Source organism: Apteryx rowi, unplaced genomic scaffold (genome assembly GCF_003343035.1).
Source record: "Apteryx rowi isolate R43461 unplaced genomic scaffold, aptRow1 scaffold_31, whole genome shotgun sequence".
Taxonomy (NCBI): Eukaryota; Metazoa; Chordata; class Aves; order Apterygiformes; family Apterygidae; genus Apteryx; species Apteryx rowi.
Window position 1 is genome coordinate 1924688 of NW_020449530.1, and position 11681 is coordinate 1936368.

Genomic DNA, 11681 nt, shown 5'->3' on the forward strand with positions numbered 1-11681 from the left:
GCCCTCCGCTCGCCCCGCAGCCGCCGGCCTTCGGCTTCCTCTTCGACATCGACGGGGTGCTGGTGCGGGGCAGCCAGGTGATCCCCGCCGCCCGCGACGCCTTCCGCGCCCTCTCCGACGCCCGCGGGCGGCTCCGCGTGCCCGTCGTCTTCCTCACCAACGCCGGCAACTGCCTGAGGAAGGCCAAGGCCGAAGAGCTGTCCCGGGCCCTGGGGCTGCAGGTAACCGCCCGGCCTCGCGCCCGCCCGCCTGCCCGCCTAGGCCGGGGTCGCCCCGAGCGCGGGGAGACGGAGGCAGAAGCCTTCCCGGCTCCGGCAAGCGCAGCAGCACAGCTCGCGCGCTGCTCGCGCCATCCGCACGGCCGTTTCGTGCCCCGTCCCAGCGCGGGGCCGGGCGTCGAGTGGCTGCGTCCGGCAGCCAGGCGGTCGCCCAGTGGTGCCCACGCGGGGCTTTCCCATGGGGAGGAGGAGGAGGAAGCTCTTACGCTAGGATGAAATGAGTCCAAGTCATCGAGAAACTGCTTTTTCGCAGCCCCTTGCCCCTACTTGGATTTGAGTGCACATATCTGTACTTTGAAACAGGAGCACCAAGAGGAGGGAGCCTTCCCAGCACAGCTTTCTGGGGAGGGGTTAAGGGCGGGGAAACTTTGACCTTCATAGTGCAAACGGATTTGAAACTTCTGTCAAAAGAAGCTGGCTTTGCTTTCTGAGCCGGGGTCCACTAGGGATGGGAAATATAAATGTGTTCCTCTGAGCTAAATAAAAAAAATCCTGTATATATTGTTAGGCCAGCTTGGCCCAACAAGGGGGCTATGGAAAGACAGTGTTGGATGGCTCTAGCAGGAGCACATGGGGGTAGGAGGCCCTGCCTTGCTCTGCCCTTGATCCCGTCAGGACCTGTGTGGGAGCACCACTGAGCGAAGCAGAGAATCCTGTTCAGATGCAGTCTGAATGTCTCTGTGTGGCTCAACCAGCTGGAGCTGCGTCTGTGGCAGGTCACACAAAATGACTGGCTCTGCCTTGGCATGACCTGTTAATTGACAAGGACAGCAGGGATGGGCGGAGGAAGGCAGCAGCATGGGGAAAGGGAAGTGGCCTGACTGCTGAACACTGCACGGAGAAGGGGCAAATCTTCCATATTTTTTACCCAAGCACCTTTCCTCCCTTCTGCAGGTGTCTCCAGAGCAGGTGATCCTGTCCCACAGCCCCCTGCGACTCTTCAGTCAGTTCCACCAGAAGTGCGTGCTGGTGGCAGGGCAGGGGCCCGTGGAGGAGAATGCCCAAAAGTATCCTTTGCTGCACTTGCCTCGCAGCTGTCTGCTCTTCCCACTGTAGCCTCCCAACTAAACGCTGCTGTTCCAACCCTGCCTGTACCCGGAGCATTTGCTCAGTCAGCTTGCAGGAGGGCAAGGAAACAGGAAGGCCACTGTTCTTATCTTATGGGAGGGACCCTTATGGAGAGACTCAAATTCAGGCACTCGTCATTTACCTCTATCTTAGTCACCTTCTGGCTTTCCTTGGCCTGCCTTTCACTTCTCACATTGATTAGCTCTTCTGTGAGCTGCACTGCTGTTCTTCCTGGTGGGATCTCACTGAGAGGACCCTACAGGCTTTGAATCTCTTCTCTTTTGGGATAGTATTATGCTCCTACCCAGTCTTTGATGGCAAACTAAATTACAGATCGCACCCAACCCTCCACAATTAAGATTTCTCCCAGGAACGTGATAGCATTTTAAGCAACTCAAATATCTATAAAGCCAGAGTGCCAAAGTGCAGGGCTGTGGTTTAAAAGAGAATCCCACATGCATATTGCCTTGTTGGGCAGAGAGCATAGCAGGTCTGGCATAGTCTGCTTCTGCAAGCAGGAAGAAGCAGCTGCACTGTTTGTGACATCCTGTCCTATCTGCTCACCATTTCAGCCTGTCAGCTTCATCACTGAAGTGCCATGGCCAGCTTCTCCTCATGTTCACAGTACCATTCCCTTTTCCAGGGCCTTTGAAGATATATGCCAGGGTTAGCTCTGTAAAGAGGACCTCATCCAAACCTGTTGCTGTTCACTTAGCTTCTATGAAGCTGTGGACTTGGGTCACTGTTCTGTCTTTCCAACAGCATCTTTGAGTGGGCTTAATGGGTCTGGCAGAGAGCAGTATGAACAGGGAAACAGTCAGAACAATAGACCCTCCCCTTGTGTATGTGCACATACACACAGACACCCACACAGAGTCAAACCTTGTACTTTCATTTGAATGCCTTTGGTACAAAATCTTGTCCTGTTCCTACCTTTCCCCAGAGCAAGCAGAGGAAGCTAATGGCAAGGTGTTCTGCAAGCAAATGCAACTTAGCCTTTCCTTGCCTAGGTTTATCAGCATGCACCRTTTTCTCGTCCCCAGCTAAGCTGATTCAGAGCTTCACTGATTCTACTTCAATCCAGAAGCCTGGCCAGCGCCCTGCACTGCCCCAATACACGAATCCTGCTCTTAAAGGTCTCCCAAAGCACATCCTTTCTGCCCTGGAGCAATCTCTTCTCTTGACCTACCACCACGGGCTGCTAATGACAAAGTAAATCCCCCCAGTCTTTTCAACCTTTAGGACCACCTTTAGGTTGATGCACAATATACAATTTGACTGAAAGCAATGAAGTTAACCAATTACCAGGTGTAAGTAACAGCTCTGCTACTAGGACTTGTGTTTCTTAACCCTGTAGATGCCTTTGCAAGTTTTTTTTAAAAAAAAGTCTCCATATCTTCCCTTGATGATCTGAAATAGCTTGGGGTTCAAGCATGTTGTTACCATAGAGGCACTGAGGAAGGCGTTTCCCCTATTGGACATGGTGGATCAAAGCCGGAGGCCAAAGGAGCTGGTAATTTCCTGATACATCAGTAGAATGGGTGGTCTGCTGTGTTACAGCTTATAGCATGGGGGGAGAAGCTGCAAGGGCACAGACCAGCTGGCTGCTGGTGACCTTCTCTGGTGAGAGCCTGGGATTGGTACTGAGCAGCCTGCATCTCTCTGTGCTTTCCAGTGTTGGCTCCTGCTGAAAGGGCAGTAACTTTGCCCCCTTCTTTCTCCCTCATGCCATGGCTGTGTTTCATTGCTGTTCCTTGCAGTGACTGGCAAGACAGTTTGGTTGACCTCTCCAAGTCTGAGAGACAGGAATGCAGGATCTGTGAAATCCAATCTAGAGGGTGGAGGGTAAATAAATATTTTTGGGGGATTCAAGGTGGCCTGACAGGGGCTTTGCCCTGCCTCTTTATGGATCAGCCCTGGCAGTTTCAGAGGAAGCATTTTTATTTCTATTTGAAGAGGGCATTAGCTTTTGCATTACTAACCCAGCCTTCTATTTTTTTCTGGCAGCCTCCTCCAACCACTGACTTCCCCACTATAGAAGGTAAGCAGTCGCCTTTGTTTACATGTGAACAGCAAGCAGAAATAAGTCAGGCCAGCCAGCTGGGAGGGGAGCTAATGATGTGCTGTCAGCTCATCAGTATCCACAGGCAGCTTATTGAGAGGATACAGTCTGGAGGCAGTCTAGCTGCACTTGCACAGCATGAAGCACAAGCTGATAAGAGTGAAGCCAACTTCTCTCTGTACCGCACTCCAGCACCTGGAAGCAGCGGTGAACGCAGCACAGTGCTATGCAGACTGGAGCCCTGGTACTGGCTGTACTCTGATTGTAGCAGTATTAGCCAGGGCATCCCAGCAGAGGGAACAAACTGAAGGGTGGATGGCTCTTTTATTCCTTCTGGATGGCTGGTTTATTTCTTCTGGAAAAATGTGCAGTATGGCAGACATTAAGCTTTTGCTAGTAGGTCCTGTACTTGCATGCTGTGAGTTTCCAAGCGTCTCTTGAAATGTTTCAGGGGTGATTCTGTTTGGGGAGCCGGTCAGGTGGGAGACAAGTCTGCAACTTATTATTGATGTACTCTTGAGCAATGGGAACCCTGGGGCAGAGCTGGAAGATATACCATACCCTCATCTGCCTGTTCTCGCCTGCAACATGGATCTTCTGTGGATGGCAGAAGCCAAGATGCCCAGGTGAAAAGCATGTCCGGTATTTATTTTAGCCTAGCTCATACAGCTCTCCTGCAGATCTTTTCTTACACAGTACATTTCTTTAGTTTTAGAGTCTGACAGTATGGCATTGTTAGCRGCAGAGACATTGAAACTGAATGAGAAACAAAGACTAAAACTTTCAAGAAACAAAAGCCAAATCACTGCCTGTGTAGGTGTTTGTGGGTAGATACTGTGTCCAAACCAGGCGGTAACCTGGTTACAGCAGATGGCATGCAAGCGGCATGAGTGGGGGCACTGATGACCTACTTTCTGGAGCAGGTTTGGCCATGGCACTTTCCTTCTCTGCTTGGAGAACATCTACAAGAAGGTGACAGGCCGTGAGCTGAGGTACGAGGCCTTGATTGGCAAACCCAGCACAGTCACCTACCGCTATGCTGAGTACCTGATAAAACAGCAGGCTGAGAAACAAGGCTGGAAGTCTCCCATCCGACGCCTCTATGCAATTGGGTAAGAGACCATTTTTCCTGCTTGCTTCCTTAGGGAGCTGCATCCTAGTTTCTTTTAAGTAAAGTTTTTTATGGGGATTTCTAAAATGAGCACCAAAATCCCCAAGTCACTGCTGGTGTCTCCTGTCTTAGAGCAAAGGGTTGCTAGATTTTTGCACCCTACACTTCTAATAATTTGAAGGGCACTGTCAGCCAAGGAAAGCTCTTACTGCAGGATGCAGAATGCATGTAACATAACTGGATTAAAGAAAAAGATAGAAGACTCAGATGTAGTACCATTAGCCCATTTGGCTAAACAGTCTGGGGTCATAGGGCTTACATTACAGTAATGGCAGAACCTGCTATGAGTGCTTTGGGTGTATCTTTTTCCCTTTGAGAAAAGGTATTTGTGAAGCATGTGGCCTTCACCACAGCTGAACAGGACACATCACTGTGTCCTACATGTCCACCTATATGAGTAAGTGGACTCATTTGCCCAATCTGGGGGATACTCTTGATGTTAGCAAGTGTCTTGTGCCCCTTCCTCTCTCAGGGCTGCCTTAATCCCAGTCTGCCAGAGCCAGAACTTGATGTATGGGTTAGTTTCTCATTTCTGTTTCATACTGTGGCCTTATCTAGGGATAATCCCATGTCCGATATCTATGGGGCAAACCTCTACAACAGCTACCTCAAGTCAGCTCACCAGAACCAGGTCCAGGCTGGGGTGAAGAGGAGCCCACTCGCAGCTAGTCCCCAAACTGAGGACCAGCTCGTGCAAAGGAAGGACTGCAACATTTCAATGGAGGGCTGCGAGTCGATTCTGGTCTGCACTGGGGTCTACCGCCACAATGCAGATGTTCCCAGTAATCCAGAGGAATGCGTGACAGAGACTGCGTTCCACGGGCATCGGGATTTCTGCTTTGACCCCAGCCTGGTGGAGGCATCTTACGTAGTGCAGGATGTGAATGATGCTGTGCAGCTTGCTTTCAAGAAGGAAAACTGGAACTAGGATTGAGACAGGTGTGCTGCAAAGATCTACAGTCAGGGGTTTCGTGTAGTGGAAAGGGGAGAGGGAGAGAACAGGGAGAGACCTGGGGTGATCTTCTAGTCTAGCCAACATGAAAGAAAACTCCTTGTCTCAACACTAAACACCCCTTGTTTGTACTGATAGTCTTCTGCAAACCTGACAGCCACCAGCAGGCTTTCAACTGTGAACTTACGTTGCTACAATCACAAATTGAACCATAATGGAAATTAAGAGGTTTATGAGACATAACAAGAAGGCCTGTCCCAGCAGTCCCAGTTTTGTTCTGCCATCAGAGTTCTTTCTCTTCCACCCTTTGTGCAAAGGGATCAGGCGAGCCTGCTCTCCTCTTTGCAATGTATTTGAGGATGAAGCTCTTCCCTGTGCAAAGAGCCACCATCAGCCAACATACCATACGTACAACGTACCATTCGTCCAATTTGTGATGTGAGCAGCCCAGAAGCTCTGCTGTGGTGACACTCTGCCAAGGGAAAGCTTTAACTCTTAACAGTCTCCTTATAATGAATAAGTGCCTATGGACTTTAACAAATCCTGCTTGCTTGGGGATTCGCCACTGCGTCACTGTCAGTCTGAAACAAAGTCCCATTTTGCAGCCCTCCAGCAGTTAGGGAGGGGCAGGGCCCCCCAAAGGAAGCTGCAGTTGCCAGAGCAGCTCGCTGCAGGGCCAAGGGAAAAGTTGTATTATTCCGTTCCCACTATTTAGCATTCTGTGAATACTTCTGCCTTTTGCAGTCAGCCTTAGGAGCCAGCAGCTGGCTCTTAGTAGCAGAGGGAAACACCTCGGTGTCTGAATTTCCAGAGGTGTCGTTGCCTAGAACTCAGTATTGCAGCAAGAGGCTGTTTCTACACCCAGCCTGGCCCCAACTGTTGCAAGGGGCAGCCCCCTGCTCCACCTGGCACAGCTTCCATGGAGGGGCCCCTGAGAAGGAGGCCAGCTAGTACAAGTCACAGCCYTTCTTTGCTCCTTCCTTGCATGTAGGGGTTGAAAGAGCCAGGATGGTACCCAAGCCCCAAACCCCCAGTCTTGATCTTTAAGAACACAAATCATTCTGTCCTTTGCTTCCTTCTTTCCTCTCTCCCCAGTGTGGTTTGCCTCTCAGGGATATCCCATATGGTCTGATATGTTCCCTGATAGGGTCCCCGTTCCCTCCCCTTCCTGCAGTGTAGAGGTGGAGTCCCCCTAACTTTCATTAGTCGCTGGGACCTTGCTGCCCAGGAATATTTCCGTACCCCTAACAGCATACTCCTTCCATTGCCTCTGTTTCCCTAGCCCTGCCTAGTCAGAGAAAGTTCATTTAGACAGTCCAAAAAGGTTAAGTAAACATTACTTGAGGATCTCTATATGAAAGATTGGCTCAGGAAGGGATTTCTTAATTGTAGACAAGCATCATGATTTTAGAAGTACAAGTCAGTCTGCATAAACAACAGAAAGCCTTTGGCGCCACCACACTGAATTATGTTACTAGTTATGCTCAACTCGCCCCACATAGAGATTAGAATTAGGTCCGAGGTGCCTCCATTTCCCTCCTTCCCATTTTACCAGGCAGCTCCATATACAGGGTACAAAAAAGATATTCTGCGCAGAAATCTGTGGTGTTCGCAATTAAAATCTCAGCATCCACGTGCACTGACATTCTGCGTCAGCAGCTCTCTCTGTTCCTTTTCCGATACTGCTGTATCCTGCTAGGAAGGTCACGCTGTGGAGTGGGCTCTTTGGTTACATTATGCCAGGCTCTGTGTCCTGAGGGGGCTGGGTGCTCTGTCAGTGACCCGGGCAAAGAGGTCCTTCTCTCTGCTCTCTAACAAGGCAAGTTTTTCTCTATACCTTATATTCCAAATAGGAGCAGAAAAATACCTCTGGGTGAATTCCCTCCTGTGAAATCTGTAATGGGAAGCAGCCTCTTCCTCTCTTAGCACTAGCTGGGGTTCTCCTTTGTCTCATCAGGACAAGAATCACTTGGCTGCTTCTAAGAGCAGCTGTGATGTGAGAAACACAATCTTAAATTTTAATCCTTTGCCTTTCGCTGGAGAGAAAACAAAATGATTGTTTAACCTACTTGTACAAAACAAAGGCTCGTCTCCAGTTCCCAGAAGAATAAGTACAGGGATTGACTTGGCGTATAACACAGGGAAGGTCTTTTAGCTTTCAAAGCGTCTCTGAAGTCACAAGCGTGCTGTAGACCCAGTGTGCAAGGCCTGATACTGGAGCCCCAAATCCCGTTTATTCTTAGACTCGCTCTGGTGTCTCTCAACCTCACTTCCACAGGTGACATCCAGCAGCAGGAAGAGGAATGCTCCCTTTCTGAGCAATATCTGCTAGCTTTGGTGATTAGCTGGTGATTTAGGATTAACTGGAAACTGTCTTCTAGGCCATAGGCCACAGGCCTGACTGCTGGTGATAACTCCTAGCCATGCCTTCCATTTGGTAGGTACTTATCTGCAGAAATACTAAGGTTTGTGCATCTGTGTGTGCAGTTGCCTTTGGTAGAGCTCTTTCTTGTGATGTGTTAAGATCATGGTGCCAGTTGCTCACAGACAGGGTGCTGCTGAAACAATGTTCCCTGGGGGCTGCAGTGCTATCGAACCAGCTCTCCTGAGTGGAGTCAAGTACTCTGGCTGCCATTTCCGATAACGGTCGTAGCTTTGTGGAAGGAACATGCAGAGGAATTTTGAGAAATCACAGGTGGTTTTGTAATTTCATATCAACGTGCACAGCCCACCTCAGCCAGAAGCAAGGTAGGTACCAAGAAGGCGATAGGGCCTCCTCCACAAAGGGAACAGTTTTGCATTTGCACAGAGAACGAGGCACCTCCATCTCTAGAATAGCAGTGGAGATGAACCGACTGACGTGAATCTGCTTTGGATTCCAAACCTACTTTTAGCTCCAGTTTTGGGTTTTTTTTAGCATGTTAGTGTTGAAGCAGTGCTCTGGGAGTCTTTAAAACGCATGGGAGGAGCTTTAGTGATTAAAGAAGCTTCACTTTTGAGTAGAAACTGGGGAGAGGGGAGAAGAAAGCTAGAAGAATTTCCTATCCTTTCCCCTATTTTTGCCAAGTAATGCTGCTTTTGGGGCTCTGCTTGTTGGTCTGCACTGGTAAGTCAGATGGGCTGCCCTTGGTCTGAGCAACACGGAGAACTTGTCCTTCTTCCCCCCTCAGCTCCTTGAAATGGTGCGCTTTGTCTGAGTCACTTCCCAGAAACTGCGTGGGCACAGTGAATGGAGTAGGAATTTGAGATCTCCAGCTGCTGTCTGATACTGACCTGGTTATAGAAGATTTCTGCAGTGAGAGGCACTTGCCAGATTTCTGTTCCATGGATTTTGTGGTAGAGCACTGTGCAGGCTGCCAGCCTATCTGCATTTCATTTATGGGTGCCTGTTAACACTAGAATTCAGTGAAGTCCTTTTACTTGCTGTGTTTCCTGGGATTAGCTTTAAGTGAGGCTGGAACATAACCTTTCCTTTGCCTCACCTATTACACAGATGTGGTATTTTAGATACCATATTTCTCTGTTTTCCAGCAAGCATACTTCTGTGCAGATTACTGAACATAGTGAACAAGAGAGGGGACTTCACTTGCCAATCTAATCCTGTAACATTTATATATGGTACACTGCCCTGTTGCAACAAACATTATGAAGACCTAACAGCTCTACCTGCCACAGATGAATGGGTTTTGGTCAAGCCCTAAGGGAGTAAGTGGTGAGGTGAGGCAACTGAGAACAGCCCAGAGGAACTGGAGGATGGATATAAGTTATTTTGGACCTGAAGCAGAGCTTTTATGTCTTGCAATAAGGTTTTGAAAAGGGTGTCCAGAGAGGATGATTCACTTATTTCACAGGACACAAGCAACTACTAGCCTGGCATTCAGGGAGTGACATAACACTACTGTGCCCTTTCTTCCAATCCTTGTGCTGGTGTGTCTTTTTTCTCCAATAAATGGGTAATTTGGGTTTCAGATTATATCTTGTGCACTGTAGCAGTGATTATGTATTGTGCAGAGAAATCACAAGCTGTGATGGTTTTAGCTTTCATATTAAGTTCAACCCGATTCCACAGCTGCTCCTTTGAACTAGCACATATATATAAAAAAAAAAACAAAAGAAAAAAAAAAGAGGGTTTCTGTAAAATAAATTTTAACATGCTGTGTGTACATATCACGAGTATTGTCCTGGCCTTTTTCATGCCTTTGTCCTAGAAGATAACCAGGACAAATTCTGTCTTTTGTTCTGTTCATGAAGCCATTCTCAGATTTTATTGAGGGAACCACCCTGAAAGGTACCCCTCCGGCGATTCTTTTGATGGGCTGAACTGTCATTCCCTCTAAGCTCTGTATCTGCTCTACGCAAGTGAGATAAATGTAACTTTGACCATTCCCCCTTTGTAGAGGAAAAAACCGACATATCAAACTACGATGTCCTTGCTGACTATTCACAGTCAAGACTAGTTTGGGGATGCCACTTGTATGTAATACACTTTCAGGGAAGGCATTTAGTTGTGACCTTGCATAAGCGGTTTTTTGTAATGACTACTTCTACRGTGTGGGGAAGCCACAAACTAGATACCACCAATTTAACCTGCTATTGCAGACAGAACAAGCCTAAGGGTATATGAAAACCCTCCTTACCATTAGCTTACTCGCTGCTGTGTAAAACCGCCTGTGATCATRAAAGAAACCCAACTTGTCTGTCAGGAGCCATGCTCTGTTACCTTTTGGAAAATGTGAGTGAAGTTACAGAGACAGATACTAACTGACAGAAACTCTCACATTAGAGCCAAGAGCTTCCACTGACTTCAGCAAATGAAAGATTTGAGATCCTACCAGGTGAAAGTCTTCAGCTTCAATGACCTAAAAACAGCCAGTGTGCAATATTTCACTTGCATTGAAGCTAGAGCCACACAGAAATCCTTAACCAACATGAAGAGTGTAATGAAACACTGATGAAGGAACAGCTTAAACAAGAGGGACCAAGAGCCCTGGGCAAGTGGGGCTGAGGGGCTGCTCCCAGGCGAGTGCTGGGGGAACGCCTACCAGAGTAAATGCTGAAAAATGCTTAGTCTGTAGATGATGATGGGTCTCGAACTCAAGCTAAGCAGTTATCTGCTCACCACTGGTACCGATGTGGGCACTTCAGGGGCATGCCCAAACCCTTCCTCTGCTGAATGTAGCTAGCATCAATTATAAAGGCACAAGTCCTTATGGATTTATGCACCCACAGGGACAATATGGTGAAAATTACGCACTTAAGACCTTTATGGAACCAGTCTGGAACACTTCATAAACCTACACAAGCAGGACCAAAACTAAGAGCCAAACTGTTGCATCACAAGAACATTTTTCTCTCTAGTTCACTATAAAAAATTGCTTCTTTTTCCTTTCAGTCAGTTCAACTACTAAGATCTTTTATTTTCATTTTCTTCTCAATCTAAGGTCAGTTCCAATACACACTATGTGCCAAGGCTGAATAAGCACAAAATACAAAGAACAACCTCTAAAGCCTCCACACTCCCCAAACCCCTGCCCCACTACAACAAGCATGAAAAAAAAAAATCTCTGCATTTTACACCAGTATCAGCTCTTTGAACTGAAGTTTATAAGTAATAGGTTGTTAAGCACTTTAATATCCTTTTGAAGAATACCTATATTCCCAAAATCAGGGTGCTCAATCAGCAGTTTAGTTACAAAGACTTTGCACTCAGAGGTGAACACACTGAGGCATCTTTGAATTTTGGTGCTGGCCAGGTGAGACTGCTCTACACCTGTTTGTAACTTCCACCCTGGACATTTGAATAGATTAAATAACTGTGGTGCAAAATGTGTGTCAAAGAATCCCAGAGCCTTCCCATCCCACACAAAATGCATTTTAAGTATGGTTAGAGCAGATTACACTAATTCAAACTCACTGAAATCAGCTTTGCCTCTTCTTCTCCCTCCCTCCCACTGCTGCCAGTTTCTGACAGCTTACTGCAGGGTATAATTAGGGTTTTAGCTTCTGGTCTTTTTTTCAGGCATATTTTTGTCTCTCTCTTTTTTTTTTCCCCTCCCAAGAAATAGAGTCATTATTTTGTTTCCTCTTGAGTTCTGCCCGCAAGAATGTTTGCCTTTCCCCTAGTATTTTTGAGGACACTCTACTTGTCTC

General features: G+C 47.7%; 1 protein-coding gene across 1 annotated transcript in view; it reads left to right on the forward strand.

Moving 5' to 3' along the window:
• The window catches only part of HDHD5 (haloacid dehalogenase like hydrolase domain containing 5), a 10117-nt gene extending 416 nt beyond the window's left edge, over positions 1 to 9701 (forward strand). The window contains exons 2-8 of the mRNA XM_026070332.1: positions 21 to 221; positions 1173 to 1285; positions 2766 to 2859; positions 3354 to 3387; positions 3860 to 4034; positions 4332 to 4520; positions 5138 to 9701. Coding sequence (XP_025926117.1) covers positions 21 to 221; positions 1173 to 1285; positions 2766 to 2859; positions 3354 to 3387; positions 3860 to 4034; positions 4332 to 4520; positions 5138 to 5507 — 1176 coding nt within the window. The 3' untranslated portion in view covers positions 5508 to 9701. The remainder of the gene's footprint in view (positions 1 to 20; positions 222 to 1172; positions 1286 to 2765; positions 2860 to 3353; positions 3388 to 3859; positions 4035 to 4331; positions 4521 to 5137) is intronic.
• The last annotated feature ends 1980 nt before the right edge of the window (positions 9702 to 11681 follow it).